The 25,147-nt window shown below is 35.7% G+C and overlaps 1 protein-coding gene across 1 annotated transcript in view; it reads right to left on the bottom strand.

Moving 5' to 3' along the window:
* The window catches only part of LOC150097018 (anoctamin-10-like), a 155,530-nt gene that overhangs the window by 31,756 nt on the left and 98,627 nt on the right, over positions 1-25,147 (bottom strand). The window contains exons 7-8 of the mRNA XM_090408111.1: positions 12,080-12,302; positions 6,795-6,877 (exon numbers count right to left, since the gene is read on the bottom strand). Of these exons, the coding sequence (XP_090264237.1) occupies positions 6,795-6,877; positions 12,080-12,302 (306 nt within the window). The remainder of the gene's footprint in view (positions 1-6,794; positions 6,878-12,079; positions 12,303-25,147) is intronic.

Raw genomic sequence — 25,147 nt, 5'->3', positions numbered from 1 at the left:
AAGAACAGGGCACTTCATAGACACCAGGATGTGATAAAGGATTGCATTTGTCCTTAGGTGAACAGATGAGAGTTGCTAATTTTTTATAAGGTTTAAATACTGTGCGTAATTGGTGTTTGTTAAGCACCCTAGATATCTTTTCAGATGTGCCTTTAATGTACGGATGGTGATTGTTTTGTTGTAGTCTTCTGTGGTAGATAGAGGGGATTTATGGGTAGCATTTAGTATGTTATCTATTTTACGGGGATTATAACCACTGTTTAAGAAGGTTTGACGTAGGTGAGAAAGTTCATCAGTGAGAGCAATGTCATTGGAACAGATTGCTCTAGCTCTATGGGTTAGTGTTTTTAAGATACCATATTGTTGAGAAGGGTGATGGTGTGATTGTTTGTGTATCTCCCTGTATGTGTGGGTTTTCTGTAAACAGAAAATGATAAGGAACCTTCTGGAAGACGTGTGATCAGGTTGTTTGTGTAAGTATCTCCCTGTATGTGTGGGTTTTCTGTAAACAGAAAATGATAAGGAACCTTCTGGAAGACGTTTATTTTTTTTAACCTAGATGGCGCCATATTAGGACTTTAGTCTTGTGTTGCACGCTGCAATCACTTATACTGTCCCCACTGTTACACCGGATTGTGGTTGTCTTGCCTTTGTAACAAACTTTGTGTTGTGTGCTCTGAAGATGCTGGATATAATACCGGCGAAATATTAGCTTAAGTTAATAAATAGTTATTTTCTTAACCATCTGTGTTCTTTTTATACCGTGAAACCTATCATAACATGTCTGACGAACACATAAGCCTATCCACGCGTATTAATACACAAGTATTTTAGTGGGACAGCATACTTGTAAAATCTGCATAAAAGGTATTTTATTACAAAAACTCCTTTTATTCACAATTTTACAGTGGAATGCTTCATTATTTCAGATTTCCCCACCAATGTCAGAGTTCCCAAGGGTTTTGTACTTTCATCCATGCTTGTCCTATTCATAAATGTCCTGTTCACTAATCTCAAAAAAAAAAAAAATCATATCCATAGTTTTGCTGATGATAGCCACTTTTAAAATTGACGAACCTTGCAGTGCTCATGTATCCCAAGCTACAAGATATTCCATAATGAGTGCTTTGAACACTAATCATCTTGCCATATTTCATTGATAATAGCCACGTCAACTTCAACAACACCGAAACAAAATCCTATCTTAGTTTATGCAAAACAGAGATTACACTTCTCCTCTTCGCTATCAATAATACCAATTCTTGGACTGACTGACACTTCTGGTCTTTCCTGGCATATCACACAGTATGCCTCCTCTCTTACCAAAAAACTAGGTTACTTTTTTTTTTTGCTCAAGACATTCAGGGGGGGGTTGGGGACTCGTGCTAGGCACTGTGGAACTTCAGCATCCCCAATTTTTCTCGATATATAAATATATTCATTAATTTATTTATATTTGCTTGTAATATTTAATTTTGTCATCAACAATCCTACACAATTCTCTTATTTTGCATAAAAAATAATAAAAATCCATCTTGTAGCACTTAGGAGGGCAAAGGACGCTAGCAGCACTGTGTCATATTGCTACGCGTGCAAGCACATGCATGTCATAGTGAGATGCGAGCTATTAGTGTAATACGGCACTGACGATTGCGCAGTTTCCACTGCTGTTTCTATGCAGTTTGCGCCAGTAGTAGAGTGTTCGTAACGTTTATCGTGTTTACTCCGTCTCTTTAAATATTTGGACATTACAATTAAAGACATAACATTTGTTAGAGTTTTTATTTTAGAACATTATTGGGGTTATTGACAATTATGACCTCAGAAATGCAACCTCAAGAAATAAGTTCTGTGACAGTAGTGACTTAGTAACTACAAAAACTTAAATTTTCACAGTTGACTCTCGCTGAGAAAGTTTCTATTAAAATAAGAGGCCGTCCTTTACCCGATATTCCAATATCTCAGCCAGGAATAAGCAATGATAAGAAGTACATTAGAAGTTTTAACACAGAGTGGTATAAAAAGAAAAGTTGGCTATGTGGTTGTGAAGTGAAAAATGCACTATTTTAAAACTGCCATTTTGGCAATAAGAAATTCAAAGTACTGTGAGAATCCTTCAAATACGCTCACTACTGAATCAAAGGAAGTATGTGACTGCATATGTGTTGATATATTATTATTATTAATAATACACCACCAGGGAGTCCAAAGACTCATCGAAGGAGAGTGTGCCAACAGCATTGAACGATTGGAGCCCTTCCAACAATTAACTGCGCTCAAACTTGCTTAACTTTTTGCGAGCCATTAGTAGCAGAGGCTCTACCAATTGACCAACATGGAGGAAAGGTATTCTTTCACTAAACATTTAGTAGTTGCTAAATTATTTAACAAGGATAAATTAGCTAATTTTAAGAAATTGCCTGCAGAAGAAATAAAATTGACCACTGAAGCATATTCCATGATCAACAAAGAAAAACTTGAAACTGAACTTCGAGTATTCTACAGTAGACCCAACATGCATGATTATTGTAAATTAATTGACTTTTAAGTAATTTTGAATTATACCAAACTGTATAATTTTATCAATAATAAACAATACTTTTTCATGTTTAATTTTTTAAAAATATTTTACCATAATTTTGATATTTTATACAAACACGTATACACTGTACTTACGTATGTATGTATATTTCGAAAGTTGCAGCACCTCCACGATTTCAAGCCACAAGCTGCCACTGAAGACATTATTTCTTATTGGAACTCCTAAGATGGCATAAATCTGAAACCCACATTAGCTTAGTATATTGTTTTCACATACGGAGAGGTGCACAAAAAACCTCTCAAAATGCTTGATGCCATTTAGAAGAGGCAATCTGGTTAATTGGTGACCCCCCTCCCCTCTCAGAGACTCAATGCAGTATTATCTCATAGATACTGTTTCCACTGAATGGAAGACACCTGCCCTTTCCCTGAAGCTCATAAACATATGCATGACTGTTGGTTAACATCTGTCTGCTGTCCAACTCCAAACATATGAAGCTAACTTTTTGTCTCCCCTTTCATCCCATTTACCACTGTGCTTTTGGAATAGTTTTCCCCACACAGTTCCTCTAAGTATTCAACTGCATGTTATTCAGCAAACATATCAACTGGTTTCTTCTTTCTTCTTGATCAGCTAACCACATATAGCAGTGAGGCGCTATAAGTTTTGCAACCTCTCATGTTATATGCATGCGATTATTTCACTCACTCACACAATGTTAATGAGTTCATTTTTTTTTTGTTTCTTAATTTTCCTATGAGTAAGAGTTCTACATTATTATTATTATTATTTGAGACCTCCAGGTAGTCAATGACTCATCGAGGGAGGCTATAAATCACCCAAACCAGCTGTCATATCTTTCCTTAAATTCATTTACACTAGATGCACTCACTATCCCTAAGGGCAAACTATTCCGCTCACTCACTGCTCTCTGGGAGAAAAACCTAGCTCTTAACACTTTCTTGACTGCAAATAAATTTAACTTCCATGGATGCCTCCGTGTTCTCTCTCTCTCTCCCCTCAACTTCCATATAACAAAACATTTCATCAGATGATATCCTATAACACCCATTCAAAAGTTTATAGACCTCTTTCTCTTGATAACCAGAGTCTGCAATCCACATACTAGCAACCTATCCTCATAATCTAAATCCAATAATCCAGATATAATCTTTGTAACTCTTTTTTACACCCTTTCCACAGCTACTTTATCCCCTTGGAAGCCGGGAGACCAAATTTGCATACAATAATCCAGGTGTGTGTGTTATCAAAGCCTTATAAAGAGGCAAAATGACTTCCTTATCATTACATATCAAAGTTCGTTTTAACATCGTAATTATCTTCTGAGTTGTATTTGCAACTTTTGCTATATGATCTTTGAACTTCAAATTCCTATCCACCAATACACCAAGATCCCTTGCTTCCTCAGTTTCTTGTAGCATAACCCCGCTAATATAATATGCTGCTGGAACTCTAATCATGCCAAAGTGCATAACTTTACACTTACTAACAGCCATTTTCATTTGCCAAAATTTCCAGCCTATTCAAATCATTTTGTAAGTGCTGAATATCAGTAGCATCCTTGATTGCCCTACCTATCTTCGCATTATCGGTAAACAATTGCACATCTGATGTTAGACCCTGCTTGATGTCATTAATATACAGATTGAACAATAATGGTACAAGGACCAAACCCTGAGGTATACCACTGGTCACTTTAAATCTGGCAGATTCACACCCACTTTATACCACTTTTTGATATCTGTCAACCATCCCTTGATCCAAATCAGAGTTTATATTCCAATCTCATATTCTCCAGTTTATGCAACAGCCTTTTGTGTGGTATCCTATCAAATGCCTTAGAAAAATCCAACATTATCATAGTATATCCATTCCCTTTATCCAACGTAGCCATAAAACTGTTATAAAATATAAGGAAATTGCTAAAGCATGACCTTCCTTTAGTAAACCCATGCTGTTCCTTGCAGAGTATAGCTGGTTTATCTACCAATTTCTGTATGCGAGTTCCTACCAACTTCTCTAAAATCTTCACTACCACACCAGAGATACTGATAGGTTGGTAGTTAGACACATCAGTTTTTGCACCACCCTTGTATAATGGAACTATCATACATTCCTTCCATTCCAGTGGTATCATACCTGAACTGACATTCAAGTTATACAAACATGTGAAATGTGTAGCAAATTTCGCTGAACATTCCTTTAGCAAATAGGCTGATATTCCATCTGTCCCTATTGACAAATTCTTATCCAGGTTATGCAACAGCTCTTCAACCTCACTTTCATGAACCTGTAACTCTTCATCCAATGTAGCAGTAGCACTGTGCACTATGTTACATACACCTGGTTGATAAATCTTAGCAAAGTGAGCACTCATTATGAACAATCTCATTAGCTTCCAACACTTGAATACTATGTGCATTCAATAAAATTATTTGTCACATTCATTCTTTCTTTTGCTTGTAGCATAATGATAAAATTATTTTGGATTGCCTTTAGCTTGCATGGCCAATATCTTTTCATACTCTGATTTAGCTTTGTGCACAATATTTGTTACTTTTTTGGCCTGAGCTTTATATATTTCATAACTCCTCTCACTGTTATTCTTAAAATATTCTTTCCACATCATCATCTTCTTGTGGATCTCTTGCTTAATAAGGTTGCACATCCATTTCATTCCCAACCTATTTATTCTTTGAACACTAGGGATATATTCAGATACTGCCTCATTTAAGCACTTTTTCAAAGATTCTCATGCATTGTTGACATTTTCCCATTCAGTAACTGATAACACAGGAACAAAGGTAATATTCTCCTAAGTTGATCATAATTTCCAGCTTTGTAGTTTAATATGTAACCTGTTACATACTGAACTACAATTAGATACTTCATCATCAGTGCAATTAGATACTTCCCAAGAAAGCACAGCATGATCACTTTCACCAATTGGTGGTAAAATAGTTATATTCTTAACAGAGATCCCTTCTGACACTATGAGCAGATCCAACATTCTTTGACCTCAAGTTCCTTCTTTCAAATGCAGCTTGAGAAAGTTGTCTAGTAACAATTCAATAAATTCCTCTTTTTTCTTATGAGATTTCTTTTCTATCCAATCAATGTCTGGAAAATTAAAGTCACCTATAATGATCATTCATTTGGTACCCATAAGGCTAAATTGGCGATGCATTTCTTCGTCACCTACAACTGAGCCACCAGGTCTATAGCAATACCCCACCATATATTTCATTCTGTTAACCTCTACTTCACACCAGATAAACTCAAACTCACTGCTACATGGTTTTCTTGTATTTCTACCCTAACTGGACTTAAGTCATCTGAGGTCATTAGTAGTACTCCTCCTCTTTTATCTCTTCTGTCATTCCTAAAAATAGTATACCCATTACACTAGATCCCACTTACCATATCTGATTCTGATAGCCAGGTTTCACTAATGTCAACAATCTTAAGCCACATCATATTCAATAAAGCAATGAACTCAACTGCATTGTTTCTAATACTCTTGGCATTTGTGTATAGACATACTAAAAGACATTACTAAAGAAAGAGCCAAAAGGCTTCATTTCAGCAATGTAAAATTACACAGGCAGAGTGGATATTAAATCCAACATTATTTCAAAGCTGAATGTTTGTAGAAACTATGAAAGTTTCATAAGTTGACCTGAGAGCTTACAAGAATACAATCTTTGGCATTCTCAAGTTAGGGCAAGCTAAGGCAACTTGGGGATGCCAAGGATTGTATTTGCGTACACTTTCGGATCAACTTATAAAACTTTCATAGTTTCTTCAAACAGTTTTACATGTTAAACAACCTTTTCTATTTCAGATAACAAACAAAAGGAAACACGCTTCTGAAATACATTTTCCCCCAAAACAAGTTTGTTGTTGGGTTGATTTTTGATTATTTAACAATCGTCTCGCTTTCTTTCTCATTTAACAATTCAGAGAGAGAGAGAGAGAGATGATTTTATCTAGAAGAGCAATAAATCTAAAAATGAAATGTGATAATTTTTTCTATATTTAATTTTGGAAAACTGGGTGCATATTTTACCAATTTACTACTACTGCTACTACTAGATTCAGACTGAACTATATATAGTTTGATTAAAGTCATTTGAATGTTAGATAACAAATATTTAGACATTACAAATTTTTATTCATTTATAATCTGCATTATGCTATATCAGTATAATAAAGCAATATCTTAACTTACAAGAATTAGCTTCACAACCCTGTGATTGTCAAAAGATGTCTGTGTCTTGTGATTTTCTATAAAAAATGAAAGTACTAAAGTTCCTGAATACAGAGTAAGAAAACATAAAGATAAATTGAGGGCTAATATTTGTAAATAAATAATTTTTCTCATCCTAAAACTTTCAAAGAATTGATATACAGTTACCTGAGAAATACAGAAATACTTTAATCCACCACTCCCAAACCATTTCCATTCACCACTTGCCTTACCAAGAAAATTTTTAACTTATGTTTTTAAGCATTTCCATCAAAATTTTATTACTATTTATTTAAATGAGCAACATATTTTTTTTGTTAGTTTATGCATTTATAGTATTATGTACCCTGCAATTTTACTAGACATAATGCAAACTATAAGAAAACATGAGTTGCAAATATAAGAAAAAAAAAAGGAATAAACTAAAAAACCACAACAAATAAATACATATAAATAATACAAAATAAAAATGAAATATACACATTACCAATAGCATTTAGAACCTGAAAGAAAGGAGGAGAAAGAGTTCATAACTCGTGATTGGAAGTGGGGTGGGGGAGAAGAAAGTATTAAAATTTAAGTTTTCATATGCATAAACTTTTTATTAGAACTAAATAAAAAATATTTTATAGCTGAGTAGGCAAACAGTGCTTGCCTACTATGCTATAATATTATTGTTGCAATGTTAAGGTGATTGAAGAGCTTAAGATGATACAATTTTTAGCAATAGTAAACTGGCATTGAGGATACAGTGCAAAGCATCCATATACATAATCTCTTCAACATCCTACACGAGCAGCAAAAGAATGGGAGGGAAGCAGATCACCAGATCTAATGCAGAATATTATATTATTATCATTTTTTATATCTGATCCACACAAGAAAGGTTACAAGACTTATAGCACATTAGTGCCGTGTGTGGGCAAGAGGAATAGAAAAAAAAAGGAGGAATCTGTTTACATTTTGCTCGAATAGCTGAGGGTTGTAATCTTTGGGGAAGGCAGGTGTGTGTGTGTGGGGGAGGAGAACTGTTCCAAAGGACAGAAGTGGATGGAATGGAAGAGAAGACAGTGAAGTTGGTTTGGTGAGCTTCAAGATGGACTGTAAAAGGGTGTTGGTTAGCAGTGGTTCTTGTTTTAATGATTTTGGAGAGTGGAGGAATAACAGTGGCCAATTCAGCAGAGTACTGTCCATGAAAGTATCTGTATAAGAGGCACAAGTGTCAGAAACTGAACATCCATGAGAGAGGGAGGGATTGAAGTAGGTATGTGAGAGAGGGATCATTAATTAGCTGGACTACTTTCTTCTGGATAAAATTGAGCAATCTTAGAGCGGATTTTGGTGCACCATCCCAAATATGGGTACAGTATTTAATGGCTGGGCAGATTTGAGATTTACGAGAGACGTCCAGAAAGTAAGTTCTGGTGGGATGTCAGAGAAACAAAAATATACTTACAAAAAAACTTTATTGGAAATTAAAGTAGAAATCCTTCACTACTTTTCTACATAATTTCTGCCATTGTTCAGGCACTTATCATAACGGGACACCAAGAGTTGTATACCTTTGTCGCAGAAGGTTGCCACCTTTGATGCAAACCACGTATTGACTACTTCTTTGACCTCGTTCATCTTGAAGCTACCGGCCACCAAGGAAAGAATTCAGATATTTGAACAGGTGAAAGTAACTTGGCACAAGGTCAGGACTATATGGGGATGATGGAATTGTTCCCAGCCGAAGGTGGTGAGAAGTTGTTGTGTTACACCGGCCATTGAATCACTCATCGCATGTTCTTCATAAACCTCAATAATTTGCTGATGAATTTCAGCTGCTTTAACATTCCTCACATTCAAGAAACAGATAACTGACCTAATTTCACATATGGCAGGTGATTCGATTTTCATAGACATTATAAACACACACCAAGAAGCGTATGCATTGCGAGAATCTCTGAAAATGGCACCAATGCCTTGCTAATGAATCAACAAATTCAGCATGCATGTGCACCATTGCGATTGCAGTGCTGCAGTGAAAATATTTAAAAATGGAACTTACTTCCCTCATATATAGAGTTAGCAGCTGTGGAGGTGTGAAGTAGTGTCTTATGTGAAAAAGTACACCAAGTTTTTTTGGCGACTGCAGAAGTTATAATTGAAATGTGGTTGCGCCAGGAAAGATCAAAGGTGCAGGTCAGTCCAAGAAGAGAAATCTGACCATGTTTGGATATCTTCTCAGTATTACTGAAGGTAAAAGAAAGGGATGTGATCTCTTTCTTGCGAAAGATCAGACAGGACTGAATTTTGGTGGCATTGAAGTTTACAAGGTTGTCTGCCCCACTAAGATATAATTAGGAGATCAGAGTTCAGGTCACTGGTCATGGTAGATCTTGAGAATTCTAATACTTGAAAATTACAAGGCTTGTCAAATGAAAAGTCGAATTCATAGCTTTGCTGTCATCAGCAAAGCTTTGAATAGAATTGGAAGTCTGCGAGAGCAGGTCTATTTATATACAAGAGGAAGAGAGTGGGTGAAACAACAGAACCCTGAGGTACTCCTGCATTGGTGGGGGAAATCCAAGTAGAGGAAACCTGAAAAAGAACTATGATATCAATATTTTCACAGAATACACAAACAATTCTACTGTAAGAATTTTCCTATTCTTTTCGTTGTTGTATCCAATTTCTCAGAGGTTGAGGGCTTATCTTTGTCTGGTATGTTTGTCAACTGATTTTGGAAACTATGAACAGCCAGTGTCCATCACTAGAAAAATGGACACTGACTGTTCATACTTTTTGAACTGACCCTGACATATCATTTGATGCCAGGGTCAGTTCTTCTTATGCTTCATTTGCATGCAATGATACAGAATTATCAATTTAGTTTCTGTGGGAGTGTTAGGTGATTTTCTTTTTCAGCAATGCCCTTGTCATAAATTTCTTGAAAAGGGGGTTTTCATTGAGCAGGATCATTTTAGGAGTTGTTTCAGGAGTCAGAGTAATAGGCATGATTGTGTTGTGAGTACTTCAAAGAGAAGCACTCGTGATCATAAAGTTGAGGTATGTTGAAATTGTTGGAAGATAGAATAGACATATGGAGTTGTGTTACTCTTTTGTATTTTCTTAACTACCATCATCTCAGCATAAGAGGACCTCAGGACAGATTGACTAGCTTCCTCTTTGTCATCACAATGAGATATTTTGTTTAGTTTTATCTTTTTTATATATTTTTTTCGCATCCTTCCAACCTTTGGTATGCATGGACATATGCTGAATGGTCTCCCTCTCAGTTGACACATTTAGGTTTCTTTGCAGTCAGTGCAAGATTTATCATCATGCTCTTTAATACCACATCAGGTAGAGATGATAAAGCCCTACATTTTAGAGATTTAAAACATCTTAGTGGATTTAAGATGTAGAGCCTAACAAGATAGTTGAGATAGCCTCCTTGTACTGATGTTGGAGGTTGGGTGTCAAAAGTAAGGATGATATTCCTGGTCAGAACAGGATTGGCTGAGTGGTTAGTACCCACTCTCCAACCAACAGGTCAGGAGTTCGAATCCTGCTGTGTTCATGGATGTTCTGATTGTCTTTAGGTGAGAGATGAATTTTATTGCCTGGTGTGAGACCACCACCCCACTTATTGGATGCCTTAAGTAGCTTGAAAAAGTTCCATGTTTGGTCTCTAGAGCAGGGTTTCTGGATTATGTAAAAAAAAAAAAAAAAAAAAAAAAAAAAAAAAATATATATATATATATATATATAAAATTGAAAAATAGCAAATCTTTAACCCACTCACAATACATAATGTACTCATCATCAAATTCCTGACATGTACTCTTAACGCATGTACAGGGTATGATAGTACTACATTAAAAATTTACATCATTGCTAACTTTAAATCTACAATTTTCCTCCAAATCAATGTCAAGACTCCACCATTGTCAGATCTTATATTTCTATCTTCTAAGGCACTTTTTACCATATCAATCCACCTATATCTTGGTCTTCCTCTGGGTCTTTTTTCTGCCAACCTGGCAGAGAACACTTGTTTTGCTACTCTTTCCTCTCTCATTCTGTTTAAGTGACCACGTCACCTGAGACTAGCTCTGCTAACACATTCCTGGATGCTAACCATGTCACATAATGTACTATAGGTTTCTAATAACCTTTCATGGTGGGAACAACACATAAAAGTGACTATCCATAGGTATTAGGATGCACCTCAAACCCATCTCGTTGATTGTTAAGCTCTGAACATATCTCTTATCTGGAACATCACAAAGAACAAGTTCCTGGCCACAGTGTAATATAAATTTAGGTACATTATTTTATGTTGTATATTTGTTATGTATATCAGATGGCTGGTCTAGAGAAATCCACATGACTGAATGCTTCAAAAATGAGGGAAAAAAAAGTCAATCCTTGGGCAAAACAAGCAAAGATTATTAAGTGATATGACAACTACCTAAGATGGTGTACAGTGATACAATAGCTACACCAGAAAGTTCAAGATAGTTTCTGAAATGTTGTATATTCCTAAGAGTATAACAAACATCATGGTGATTTTTGTTATGTTTTAGGAATATACAACTATGTCTATCCTCTTTCATTAAAACAAACGATAACTAGGATATGACAATCTGAATTTCACCTTGATGTTTTAGGAATATACAACTATGTCTATCCTCTTTCGTTAAAACAAACGATAAACTAGGATATGACAATCTGCATTTCACCTCAATACTACATGAATGTGGTATAACAATACCTGGTGAATGATGAAACATATATACAAATATATACTAAATGCTTGCATGTTATTGTTATTAGAACATTGCCAGTTTTCTCCAATTATAATATAATTTTTATTTTTTTCTTGAAGAAGTGTGCCATAAGGAATGCAAAACTAGTAGAGCAATAAAAAAAAGTTTTAGTTTCATATGTAGTCAATTGCAGAACACTTTCCAAATCAATATATATATATAAATATATACACACACACACTAGGGGGGGGCTATGCCCCCCGGCACCCGATCCCCCCGAGTTCTGGACTGGTAGGCCGGTTCTCCTTGAATTCTGAAGACTTGAAAGGGGAATTCCACCCCCTGAGTGTCAAGTCTTCAAAAGTATAATATAATATATTGTAATATATTATATTACAATATATAATACAATGGAGTCAGTTTAAAGCACAATATATAATGCATTTAATGATAAATTAAATTGATGCTGTTCCTAAAGATATGTAAAAACAGTTTCTCATAACTTACCCCATTCAGTGAGGTAATTTGCTAATCTGCGATACATTAGGTTCATGATTACAACCAAGATGGCATAAATTACTCCAGGCAACTGAATAACTATCCAAGCTGCTATATCAGTGTGGCCTTCATAAAGATCCATTACATATCTTTCCATGTTAAAATAAACTAGCATAATAATAGTAGCACCAAGAAGACAGAATGCTATGATTGGAGTAGATATACAGTAAATCTGAAATTTAACATGGAAATGAATTCATGTAAAATAAAATACAGAGATTAGGATAAAAATTAAAAAAAAAAATTAAGCCATTTCAAATTACTTCAAGAATGCCTTTAAATTATAATAAAAGTGCACTAATTTTTGTATGTATGTATTCAATATTAAATAGACTTTTCTTTTGCTTTGTTTATGTACACATACACACCTTCAAAAATCTGCATGGAATCTAGGCATATCAGCTAGAAAATTAGATTCCTGACTAAAACAGGATATATGGTAGAACTATGGCAAGAATGTTCAAATATTACCTTATATAACATTATTTATAATATAAAATTATATCAGTAAAAAAGAGTGGCAATATCTACATTTCATTAAATTGGCCAAAATGATTTCTATTTTCTGTGGCAAGTGCTTTTCCTTTCTCTTCCTTTTTATTTTAAAAGATCACTAGTTGGTTCAACTATTATGTCCATTCAAGTTTTCTACTAGAGGACAATATGTGCAAGGCCTTGAAATTTGACAATTTCTCCATTACAACTAATGGAGAAATTTTGAAAGAGGTGGAAGAGATTAGGGATCTGGTTGACAGACACTTGAAGTTTAGGAGTCGCATTGCTCAAATTGTAAGAACATCCCATTATGGTAATAATGAGAAAATCACTCACATGCAGAAGCATACAGGTTATGGTGTCATTGTATAAGGCTTTGATCAGGCTGTGGACTACTGTGCACAGATTTGGTTACCTAGTTTTTTTTTTTTTTGGGGGGGGGATTTATTGGAGAGGGTTTACTAAGTTAGTGTCAGGTCTATGGAATGCCAGATAGAAGAAGAGTGGATATGATTAAGACATATGTTGGTGATGAGCTGTTAGCAAATTAATGTGGAGGACATTTTTCATAGAGTAAGTAGAACTAGAGACCGTTCATTGGAAGCTGTAATCAGGGAAGTGAGAAGCAGGTTCTTTGCAGAGAGAGAGAGTGACTGATGAACAATACCGCCTGAATGTGTGGTTAGTATGGAAACTGTGAATGGGTTTAAAGCACAGTTTGATGATCTTTTTCTATAAGAGAGAGAGTATAGACCTCCCACAATGAGTCTTTTGACTACAGGGGTCAGATGCTAATATAATAATATATATGAATAATGGGTGATAAGAATGGAGCAAAAAGTAATTTTTTTTTTTTAAGAATTTAGTTAATAGGATGCTTAAGGGTCAAAGCTGTATAACTGAGAGGAGACATCCACATAGAGTTTAAAGGAATGTGGAGAATTGACCAGGGCTAATGACCTAATGCCCAGTCCTCACCTTCTCATAGTGCACCCTGTTGGGTATCAACCTGGATACTGAACGAATGAGGTTGGGCTGGCAATTTGGGATTTAAGCCAAATAGAATACCAAATTGTATTCTTATTGGCTTAAACCAAAATACAAAATGATGGTATAACATGACAAAATTTCATGCTGGCTGGGGCGTTGCCCAGTTAAACAAGGCCCCCATTGTTTTCGCTAGGGAACCAGGGCGAACAGCGAAAAGTCAGCTACTGGAACAAATCCTAAAACCCCACCCCAACTCAACATCACCAGAGTTAAAGATTGGTACTATCAACATAAGAAGCCTGAATGGCAAAGAAATGAAGCTAGCTGAGGAATTAGATAAGAACTAGATCGACATAATTGAGGTGACTGAAACAAAACAGAAAAAAACTGGTGAGATCTTTCAAAGAAATAAGGACAAAATGTTATATTCAGGCAATGACAATCAAAGAAAAGGAGTAGCAGCCATAGTATTCAACACTAAATATGAAGCTAATCTTCTTGAATGGCAGGCAATCTCAAGTACAGTGATGTGGGCAAATATTAGAATGGGGAACTGGATAATGAGACTTATTTGTGCCTATGGTCCCACAGAAGGTTCTACTAAGGTAGAAGTGTAGGAATATTTTGAGTCTTTAGAGAAAACAACTGACACAATGTTGCTCCTTGTTGGGGATCTAAATAGCAGAGTAGGAAATGATTGTCAGACATACAAAAATGGGAAAATTTGGAGAAAAGAGCAAAGCTAATAATAATGGCAAGTACATGTTGGATTTCTGCTCAGGACATGGACTGGTTATTACTAAGACCATGTTTCAACATAAAAATATGCACAAATTCACATGGAGAGAAGAGGCAAGGAATAAGAAAGTCTCATTGACTATGTTTAAGTTAAGGGATATTACATCCCATATCGTTTCTTAGCCGAATATAGTAGAAACTATATAAAGTTCGGCGATTGCAAGCGTAAGCAAATACCTGGATACTGTAGCAACTGACCCTTAATTTAGTGCAAGCTGAGGCAACTCATGTCAAAGGTGGAGCAGGTCCGATCACTATTCTTGATATTTACCCATAATGTGAACTTAGCTCCTAGGAGCTGTATTACTGTTCAACATTATGAGAGAAGGTCACTACCCAGACCAGTTTCAACCTTTATTGAGGTATCATCAGTGAGTAGGTAGACCTAGTTAATATCAAGTTTGTAGCGAACAGAACTCACAACCTTTCTATGAGTCTCATTGACTATGTTATTGTTGATAGTGATTTTTTCTCCCTAGTGCAGAACACCAGAGTGTACAGAGGATTTGAAATTGGAAGTTATCACCATTTAGTCTTGAGCAGGATAAAATTGAATTTCATATTCAAAAGAATAACATGTAAGAAAGTTATAAAGAAAATAAAAGTTCAGAAGCTCTCTGATGTGAACTGTAGACTAAAATACAAAAACATGATTGAAGAAGAAATGAAAGAATTTGAGAACAGGAACCAAACCTTGGAGATTCAGTGGCAAGCCCTGAAGAAAACACTGCTTGATTCAGCCAGAGAGGCATGTGGTGAGGTTGTCTGTAAGGATAGAAAAATCAGAACTCCATGGTGGAGACAAGAAGTTAAAGAGGCAGTGAAAGAAAAGAAGGAAGCATATCAAAAGTTCCTGGCAAATAAGTCAGCTTGTGCTCTTAGAGAATACAGAGACCAATGTAAGAAAGCTAAACACTGTTTAAAACTAGCTACACAAAAGTCATGGGAGGACTTTGAATATAGAACAAGAACATAGAAAATAAATATCAATAAGGTGGCAAAATATTCTGGAGGTTGTTGAAGAAGCTTAGGAATGGAGGAAGAGTGCTGTAAAAGGAATTACAGAGGATAAAGGAGACATGAAAATGGGAGAAAAAAGATTTCCTTGAAGTATGATGTAATTACTTTGAAAAATTGTTAAATGAAACAAGCAGTGATAGCGCAGTGGTAAAAACACTCGACAGGCATACAGTCAGGAATATATATATACTTGAAGTAGAAAAAGCCATCAAAGGCTTGAAATGTAGAAAGGCAGCAGGAGTAGATGATATACGACCAGAAATGCTGAAGTATGGTGGTATAAAAGTCTTACAGTTGCTGCACTGCATAGTTCAGAAGGCCTGGACAGAGGGATGAATTCCAGATAATTGGAGTACAGCTCTCATAGTAATCATTAAAAAGGGAAATAAAACTAAATGCGAGAATTACAGAGGTATTTCCCTACTTAGTGTTCATGGTAAGCTTTATGCAAGTATACTTGAGAAATGGTTGAGAAGAATAGTGGAAGAAAAGCTTGGTGAAGAACAAGCTGGATTCAGGCCAAATAGAGGCTGTCAGGATCAGATCTTCACTTTACGACAAATAGTGCAGAAATCATGGGAATATAACAAAGATCTCTATTTGAGTTTTGTAGATCTGGAAAAGGCATATGAAGGTGCCAAGAGAGAAGCTATTCAATACGCTGCAGTCATATGGTGTCAATGGGGCATTATATCAAGCAATACTCAGTCTTTATTTGAGTTGTAAGTCAGCAGTTAGAATTGAAGGAAGTACAGGAAGATGGTTTAATGTTAAATCTGGTGTGAGACAAGGATGTACATTATCCCCTCTGTTATTCATTATCTATATGGATCACATTATGAAAGAAAGTGGTATTAAACATGATATCAAAATTGGAGTTGTTAATGTTAGCTCTTTGCTTTATGCGGACGATGTTATACTTATCAATAAATCCACTACGAGTCTGAAAGATTTCTTGATTAAATTGAATAACTGTTGTAATAGATATGGAATGAAGGTCAGCAATAACAAGACAAAAACAATTAGGCAGAATCGTTGAAAATGCCAACTGCATTGTGAACGGAGAGCCTGTGGAATAAGTAAAACATTTCACCTACTTAGGCACGGTTTTTAGTGAAGATGGTAAATTAAATACGGAAATAGACAACCAACATAATCAACAGAGTGGGTACGGTAGGAAGTAAATTGATTCATATGGAATAAGAGAGAAATTAGTTGGAACACTAAATTAGCTGTATACAAGACAGTTCAAACCAATTTTAACTTGTGGATCTAAGAGCTGGGTCAGAAGTAAAACACTTGACCAAAGACTAGAGACCGCAGATATGAGAATCTTGAGAAAGATTAGAGGGTGAACAGATGGCATCAATTATCATATTAAAAATGAGGATATTAGGAAAGAACTTGACATTGTTAGCATCCAGGAATGCATTAGCAAAGCTAATCTCAGGTGGTATGGTCACATAAACAGAATGGGTGAGGAAAGATTAGCAAAACAAGTGTTCTCTGCCAGGTTGGCAGGAAAACGACCCAGAGGAAGACCAAGATATAGGTGGATTGATAAGGTACAAAGTGCCTTAAACGATAAAAAATTTATATTATAATGGATATTACTGGTATGGCATCAATGCATAAGAGAGCAATAGCAGCCAGATGTTTTTTTAAGGAGAGTTTAAATATCAGACATTTTGTTTGGTGCTATGTGTGAAAGGTAACAATTTGTTATGAAAGGTGAAAGATTTGTGGAATTAAAGTGAGACTTGATAAGTGTTAAAAGTGAGTGCCAGTTGTGGGTAGCGAGTAAAATGTATGATATTAGAAGGAAAATCTAAATGTTGGCAAGACGATGAAAGTGTACTGGCTAAAGATCAGAACAATGTGGCATTCTTTGGGGCAAAAGTGTGAGCTACAAAAATTGCAGAAACATCGGGTGAATGGTAAAGAAGAGAAAGAAAGAAGCATGAGATAAGAAAAAGGAATATATAACTAAAGAGGAGAAAAACTTTTTTTTATGATGATTCTATGATAAGAGGAGTACTTAATGAGAGAGTAAATAAATCTTTTTAATGATATTAGCAAGGCTATCAGGATGCAATGAGATAAAGCGAAAAGAGTTGCTTTAGCAGGCACAAATGATTTGAAAGATGAAAAGTATGGAAGAAGCATTGCTGATAGACAAATTGTAGCCAAAAAAAGAGAGTAACAGGTCATCAAGAAAAACAAATCTGTGGATGGCAGTGCATTTTAGGCTATCTGGTGTATAAGAGAGAGGCCAAAAGGACAAAATATACAGTTAGTTGCTGCTCTATGCTGGGGGGGGAGTGAAGATGTGGATGATATGCATTAGAAAATTGGCATGTGAGTACAGATTGAGTAATCACTATGGGGAGGCTTCAACTTCCTCCTTGGTTTTCTGTCATTCTGAGTACAGCCTCCAACCTTAATCTAATTAGAGAGTGAATTTGAAAGCTATCTCCCAAGGAGCCTGCCTCTTCCTCTAACACCTGACATTTTGCCCAAGATGAATAGTTTCTCAATGTTCTCTCCCTTTCTTCTTGAGATGTGTCCAAAGTGTTTGAGGATTCATTTTCACAATGCTGCAGAGACGGAGACTCATTTCAAGATTCAACTGGTCTGTGATGCTCATATTACTTATCAGATATAAGATAGAATAAAACTTCGTCTTACTCCTTTTTTGTAAACAGAACTAATCTGATAGTGTGTGTTTTCAATTCTTACTGCAGTTTGATTACTGTTATCACGTTGACTTATTAATCATATGAAATGTTGGAGAAAACCAAACTTTGACATCATTTCCCACACCAAGCTTCAATTTACTATTTCAATTACTTGAATTCTTAATAAAATGTCTAAGATTTGAAATCTGGTCTCTGATGCTACATCCCCTCATGAATTCAGTTCTAAACAGAGAGAGGGAGAGAGAGATATATATTATGAATGAGCCTTCAGGTGATTAATTAGTTTTTTCCTTTGATTATGTAGAACAAGATTTTACTTGCATTTGAGATTGATGTTACTGTTCTATAGTTTTCCCATTTCTTGCTACTTGAAATTTCTTCTTTTTTTTATGGACTGGTATAAAGAGTGTCCACACCACCCAGGTCCACTGACCAGATGCCAAGTAGCCCACATTTGATTGCAAAATCTCAGCATCACTTTACTCTCTGTTCTGTCCATGTTCTTTATCACTTCAATATATATTTCATCATTACCAGTTGCTTTTCTACTTTTCATATTTTTGATAGCTAGTTCCACTTTCTCTCTCAGGATAATGGTTGACACATCAGTTAGGATGTGTCAACCATTATCTTCTATGCTGTAGTTTTTTGCTTTAAAATTATTAGAGAACTCTGGTTTTTGAAATGAAAAAGTTCATTCCTTTACTTCTTATGGGAATATCTTCTCACATTTTTATTGATGTATGTTTCTTTAATTCTTCCTAAACAATTTCCCCATTGCTTTAATTTTTAATAATTTCTATTGTTTTTACTTTTGTGCAATGGTTCCTACATGCTTGGTTTTAGTTATGTAATGGTTCATGTTTGCCACTTTTTGTATATTTTTGTGCTTCCTAACCCAGAAGAAGCCACTAGCATATGTGGCAAAACTAGTCAGTCTATCTATATTATCATGACCTATTAAACCCAGTGTTAGTTATCATTTGTCACATTCATTTTTTGGTAAAAAAATCTACATACTCATCATTCTATTTGTATTCAATGGCCATTCCTTTGGATTTAATTTCTTTCCCAAGATTGATCAGATCAAGTGATTCTCTTAAAAGAGCTTTATTAAAATCAGTCAGGATCATCTTAGCCTGTTTCCATAATTCTTCTGATATAGCATTCTCTGCATGTTGTAAGATCACATGGAATCATTCTCACTATCATTTTTATAGGCTTTGGGGGTTATGGTAAGATCATATCTGTTTGCAGATTTCTTCTCTTTAGTTCTTAGATGGTTTCTAACATCAGCAATTGATATGATCCACAGTCTGCTCCAGGATAATAATTAATAACAATTAAATGCAATAAATCAGGAGAACTTGAACAAATATTTAACAAAATGAACTGACTTAATGTGACACTTGAGCTTGTTTGACAGTAATCAGTTTCTTTATATCTGGTTTTATTTTACTAAATTTCAAACATAAATTTAGCTCCAAAGTGAGTCTTGTTCTATATATTTCTGAAAAATATTGCAACTTGGAGGTTGAATAAACAAACTGTTTGAAAATCAATACATGATTTGTCAACTCCTGCTAGACTGAAAAAATATAGGTAAAACATGTAATTATCTTTAGAAGGGAAATTTTTAATATTTTATTTTTCATAATTTCAAATATTTAAAAAAATTCAACCATCTATTATTCACGTACCACCAATTGAGAGACACTAGTCTATTTGATTTATATATCTGTCTCAAGAAGACTTCCAGGTGTTAAAGACTTCTCTTATGTTGCTATAAAAATGTGTTCATGATAGCCAGTGCATTTTCAATGTAAAAATCTACTAGCTTTTCACCATTCTGATTTCTAATCCCAAGACTAAATCCTGTATTCCATTCTAAAAATATCAAGATTTTAGTAATACATAATCTTGATATTTCTAGCCTGGCTCCCACTGATGAGACCTCAATAAAGGTCGAAACCGGTCTGGGTAGTGGCCCCTTGCCTTTAATACAAAGCATCATACATCTCCTCCAGGAGATGTGCTTTGCATTATGGGTAAATATTAAGATTAGTGATCAGAGCTTATTCTACTTTTACCATGAGTTACCTTGGTCTTGCACTACCTGCAGGGTCAGCTAGACTTGCATTACATGCAGGTGCAAACTTGACTTATTTGTCTGTTTGCTTACTTGGGAAATGGAGTAAAACCAGGTTTAAAATAGCTTGGTATCTTTAACATATATATATATATTATAGAAAGATTACAGAATAATAGATTAAGTTACTAAAAGTGTTTTATAGGATTGAAACAGAGGAAATTTTTAGTACCTGGCTAGAGTAGGATAAAAATGGCCCATTCTTGGAGCTTTGAATTAAAGGATATGGTTACTAAGAACTTCAGGACTAGATTTTTCACTTAGAGAGTAGTGAATGAGTGGAATGGGTTGCTCAAGTCTACTACTGTGAGTGTTTTGTCTATGAATGTATTCAAGAAGCAGTATGACAGATATTGTGTGAGTGGCTTTTACAATGAGTCTTCAAAACTATTGTGATCCCATGCAGTAATAATAATTTTATAAAGAAATCTCATTTTTAAATTTTTTTTTTCTTAATAACAATATATGGGTTTCCTTTTCTCTACAAAAACACAATATTTCATATCTGCATAAACTCTCTTTATAGATGAATGAATAAAAAACACGAATAGCTTAATTTAATTACCGTATACATAAAGCCATAACAAACATAAAAACATCATGTATATTTTGCTTCATTATAGGAGAAAACAGGCAAGGCAGAAAATAGTTAACTGAAGGTTTGCATGATCATAAGGCACAAAATAAGAATAATTAAACAAATTTGCAACAAACAAAATGTACGTATTTGCTTTTCATAATGTAGATTAATGTTACGAAAACAACAGTTTAAAGATTGTAGGGACAAATACACAAAAAACCTTTTTTCTTTAATTTCTTCATACATGTATTTATAGTTAAAATTTTTGCAAGGTTAACTTTATTTATATGCTTTAACAGCTGGACAGCACAGAAGGCTAGTGTTAGGCCACACTGGAAAACTATATGAGGTGACAAAAAATATGCTCTCAAAGAAGGAAGTCAAAAAATGCAATAAGGGATAAAAATAGTGCGTTGTTAACTAAAGAGGACTGCTAAAAGATGAAGAGAGCACTTCAATGAGATTTTAAATGTAGAAAATAGCATCTTCTTCTTCTTCTACGCGTTATTCCCGCTTCCTATGCAGGGTTCGCGTGTTACTTTTAGATGCGACTTCTTGTTAGTACTACTCCCAACCGACCCGTCGCCTGGTCTGCCGCTGGGGGGGGGGATATATTTTTGACTGTAGAGGCGTATGTTCACGGGGCCGGTTTGCCTGTTTGCAGGATGAAAAACGCCAGATAAACTGGCGGAAAAAACCCTACTGACTGCGCCCAAGACCGGCTAACTTGGCTATGTCTGAGGAAGATCCTCAAATTCCTCACGTTTACAACGGGAATCGAACCTGGGACACTCCTTCCCCAGGCATATGGTTGCGAAGCGCAAAGCCACTAGGCTAACCGCGCGGTAAATGTAGAAAATAGCATAACTGACTTAATCAGAAGTAAGTCTTCAAAGCTCAGCTTCAACAATGCCCTTTGTTGAAAAGACCTAGGTTCAAGAATTTGACCATTATTTAGGGCTTTTCAATTGAAGGTGAGTTAGATGGTCTCATGCAAAGCTTTAAATAATTATTGAATTTTTGAACCTAGGTCTCTTTCAAACCATTGTTGAAATTGAGCTATGAAAACTTACTTCTGATTAAGTCAATTATGTTGTTCTCTTCCAGCTCTGGTTTTTCATTCTGCAGGCAAACCAGCTAAAAGAACCCCCCCCCAACAGTTGGGGCCCTTAATAAATTATATATATAGGGTTAACGACCCTATCAGAGAATTAATTAGCTTTCAATTACTTGGATATTACAGGCCATTGATCCTAACATGTAAAGGAAAATGGGATAATCAGAAGTGCAATAATGGAGGAATCTCTTGTATGTATTTATTATTATTATTCAGGCCTCCAAGGAGTCAAAAGACTCATCGAGGGAGGTCCCTCCTAAGACATAAAGTCTGTCAAGACTCATCGAGGGGAGGTCCCCCCTTGAGAAACACAAAGTCTATCATACCACTCTTTAAACTCACTGACTGTTCTCGCTCCCACCACTCCATCAGGCAATGCATTCCACGGCTCAACCACCCTCCACACAAAGAAACCACTCCTTACCCTCTTGCTCACAGTTTCCTTTTGTAACTTCCAGGGATGACCTCTTGTCATCACTCCTTCCCGCTGTTCAACCAAGCGAAAGAACTCCCCAGTGTCAACCCTGTAACCACCTCTCAACAGTTTAAAAGTCTCAATCATATCACCTCTCCTTCTTCTATCCACCAAACTCTGCAGTCCACATTCTCTCAGCCGATCCTCATAACTATCCTTGTACAGTCCTGAAACCATCTTTGTCATCTGTCTTTGTATCCTTTCCACAGTTAATTTATCCCCTTCAAATCCTGGGGACCAAATCTGAGAACAATAGTCCAAGTGTGGTCTGATCAGAGACTTATACAATGGAATGATAACCCTCTTATCTCTGCAGGTCAGTGTCCTTCTCATAATAGCAGCAATCCTCTGTGTTACCTTCACCACCTTTGCAATATGTCCCCTAAACTTCAGGTTTCTATCAATCATCAACCCCAGATCTCTTGTCTCCCCTACTTCCTCCAGTATAACTCCTCCCATAGAGTATGCAGCATCCCATCGATGTTTCCCAAACCTCAAGACCTTACATTTTGCTGCATTAAACTGATACCACCATTCATTTACCCATCTATCTAGCTTATTTAAATCCTCTTGCAGGGCTACCACATCTGCACTATTACTAATAATCCTTCCCAGCTTCGCATCATCCGCAAACAACTGAATATCCCCCTGCAATCCACTGGCTATGTCATTGATATAAAGGTTAAACAATATAGGTCCTAGTACTGAGCCCTGTGGGACCCCACTTGTAACCCTCTGCCTCCTGGAAACTGATCCACCATACACAACTCTCTGATACCTATCAGACAGTCAATCCTGAATCCAGTTGACCAATCTGACATCCAGACCCATGTGCTGTAACTTAAATATCAGCTTATCATGTGGCACCCTGTCAAATGCCTTCTCCAAGTCTAAGAAAATTGCAGTATATGCCTTTCCCTCATCTAATATTCTTGTAACTTTATTATAAAAGGCTAGCATATTGCTAAAACAAGAGCGTCCTTTCACAAATCCATGTTGATTCTCACAGATAACATTACCCTCATCTGCCCAATGCTGTATACGGTCCCTCACTACTTTCTCCAAGATCTTAACAACTACTGATGACACACAGACTGGCCTATAATTAGACACTTCCAGTCTGTTACCACCCTTATGCAATGGCACTATCTTACCTTCCTTCCATTCCCTGGGCACCTTTGCCAAAGCCAGACTTTCATTGAAAAGCCACGTTAAAGGCACTGTCAATTCCCTAGCACATTCTCTCAAAATTCGTGGTGAAATACCATCCAGTCCCACTGTTTTACTGACATCCAGAGTACTCAGTATCTGAAACACACTCTCCTCCCTAATTTAATCACTATCTTAGAACCAATAGCTAAAAAAAGAAATAATGAACATAATAGAAAGGATAATAAGTGGAAAGGCATGTGGCAATGATGATGATATCAACCCATTGCTACATGACCAGCCTATTTTCACTTCATTTCACTTTTTAAATTAACATCAATTTTTTGTGGCCTGCCCAGTGTTTGAATATTTTTACTTTGTGTTTTTTAATTCTCCCCATTCATCATCAAATTCCTGATATATATTCTCAAGGGATGTCAGGATATGATAGTACTACATGAAAAATTACATTACCAACTTCCTATCTACAATTTTCCTCCAAATAAGTCTGTTACCTGTCAAGACTGCAACATTATCAGAGCTTATATTTCAATCTTCTAAGGCACTTTTTACTGTATGAATCCACGTATATCTTGGCCTTCCTCTGGGCCTTTTTCCTGCCAACCTGGCAGAGAACAACTGTTTTGCTAATCTTTACTCTCCCATTTTGTTTAAGTGACCATACCACCTGAGATTAGCTAATATATTCCTGAATGCTGACAATGTCAAATTCTTTCCTAATATCCCTGTTTTTAATATGATATTGTCACTGATATCAATCAATGTCAATATCACATCCCTAATCTTTCTCAGGACTCTCATATCTGTGGTCAAGTGTTTTACTTCTGACCCAGCTCTTGTTTGCTTGACTACTGTCTTGTACATAGCTAATTTAGTGGTTTGGATAATTTCTCTCTTATTCCATATAAATTTATTCAGCTGACTTCCTACCATACCAGCTTTGTTGATTCTGTTGTCTATTTAAATATTTAATTTACCATCTTCACTAAAAATCGTTATTACTAAGTAGCTGAAATGTTTTACTTGTTCTATAGGTTCTCCATTCACAATGTCAATGTTTCTCCCTATTTTCATTGTCTTTGGACAATGAAATTTATTCAATTTAGATTCCATGACTAAATTGAATAAATTTAGTCATGGAATCTTGCAGACTTATACTGGATTTATTTAGAAGTATAACATCATCCACATAAAGCAAAGAGCTGAGATTAGCACCTCCAATATCAGGTTTAATACCACTTTCCTTCATAATGTGATCCATATAGATAATGAATAACAGAGGGGATAATGTACATACCAGTCTGACACCAGATTTAACATTAAACCATCTTCCTGTACTTCCTTCAATTCTAACTGCTGACTTACAACTCAAATAAAGACTAAGTATTGCTTGATATAATGTCCTATTAATATCATATAACTGTAGTGTTTGGCATAGCTTCTCTCTCGTAACCTTGTCATATGCCTTTTCCAGATCTACCAAACTTAAATATACATCTTTGTGCTATTCCCATGATTTCTCAA

Source organism: Typopeltis vanoorti, chromosome 18, assembly GCF_054136105.1.
Source record: "Typopeltis vanoorti isolate ZY-2024b chromosome 18, IOZ_Tvanoo_1.0, whole genome shotgun sequence".
In the NCBI taxonomy this organism is placed as follows: domain Eukaryota; kingdom Metazoa; phylum Arthropoda; class Arachnida; order Uropygi; family Thelyphonidae; genus Typopeltis; species Typopeltis vanoorti.
Note: the sequence above shows the minus strand (reverse complement) of the source record. Positions and strands in the feature narration are given on the sequence as shown.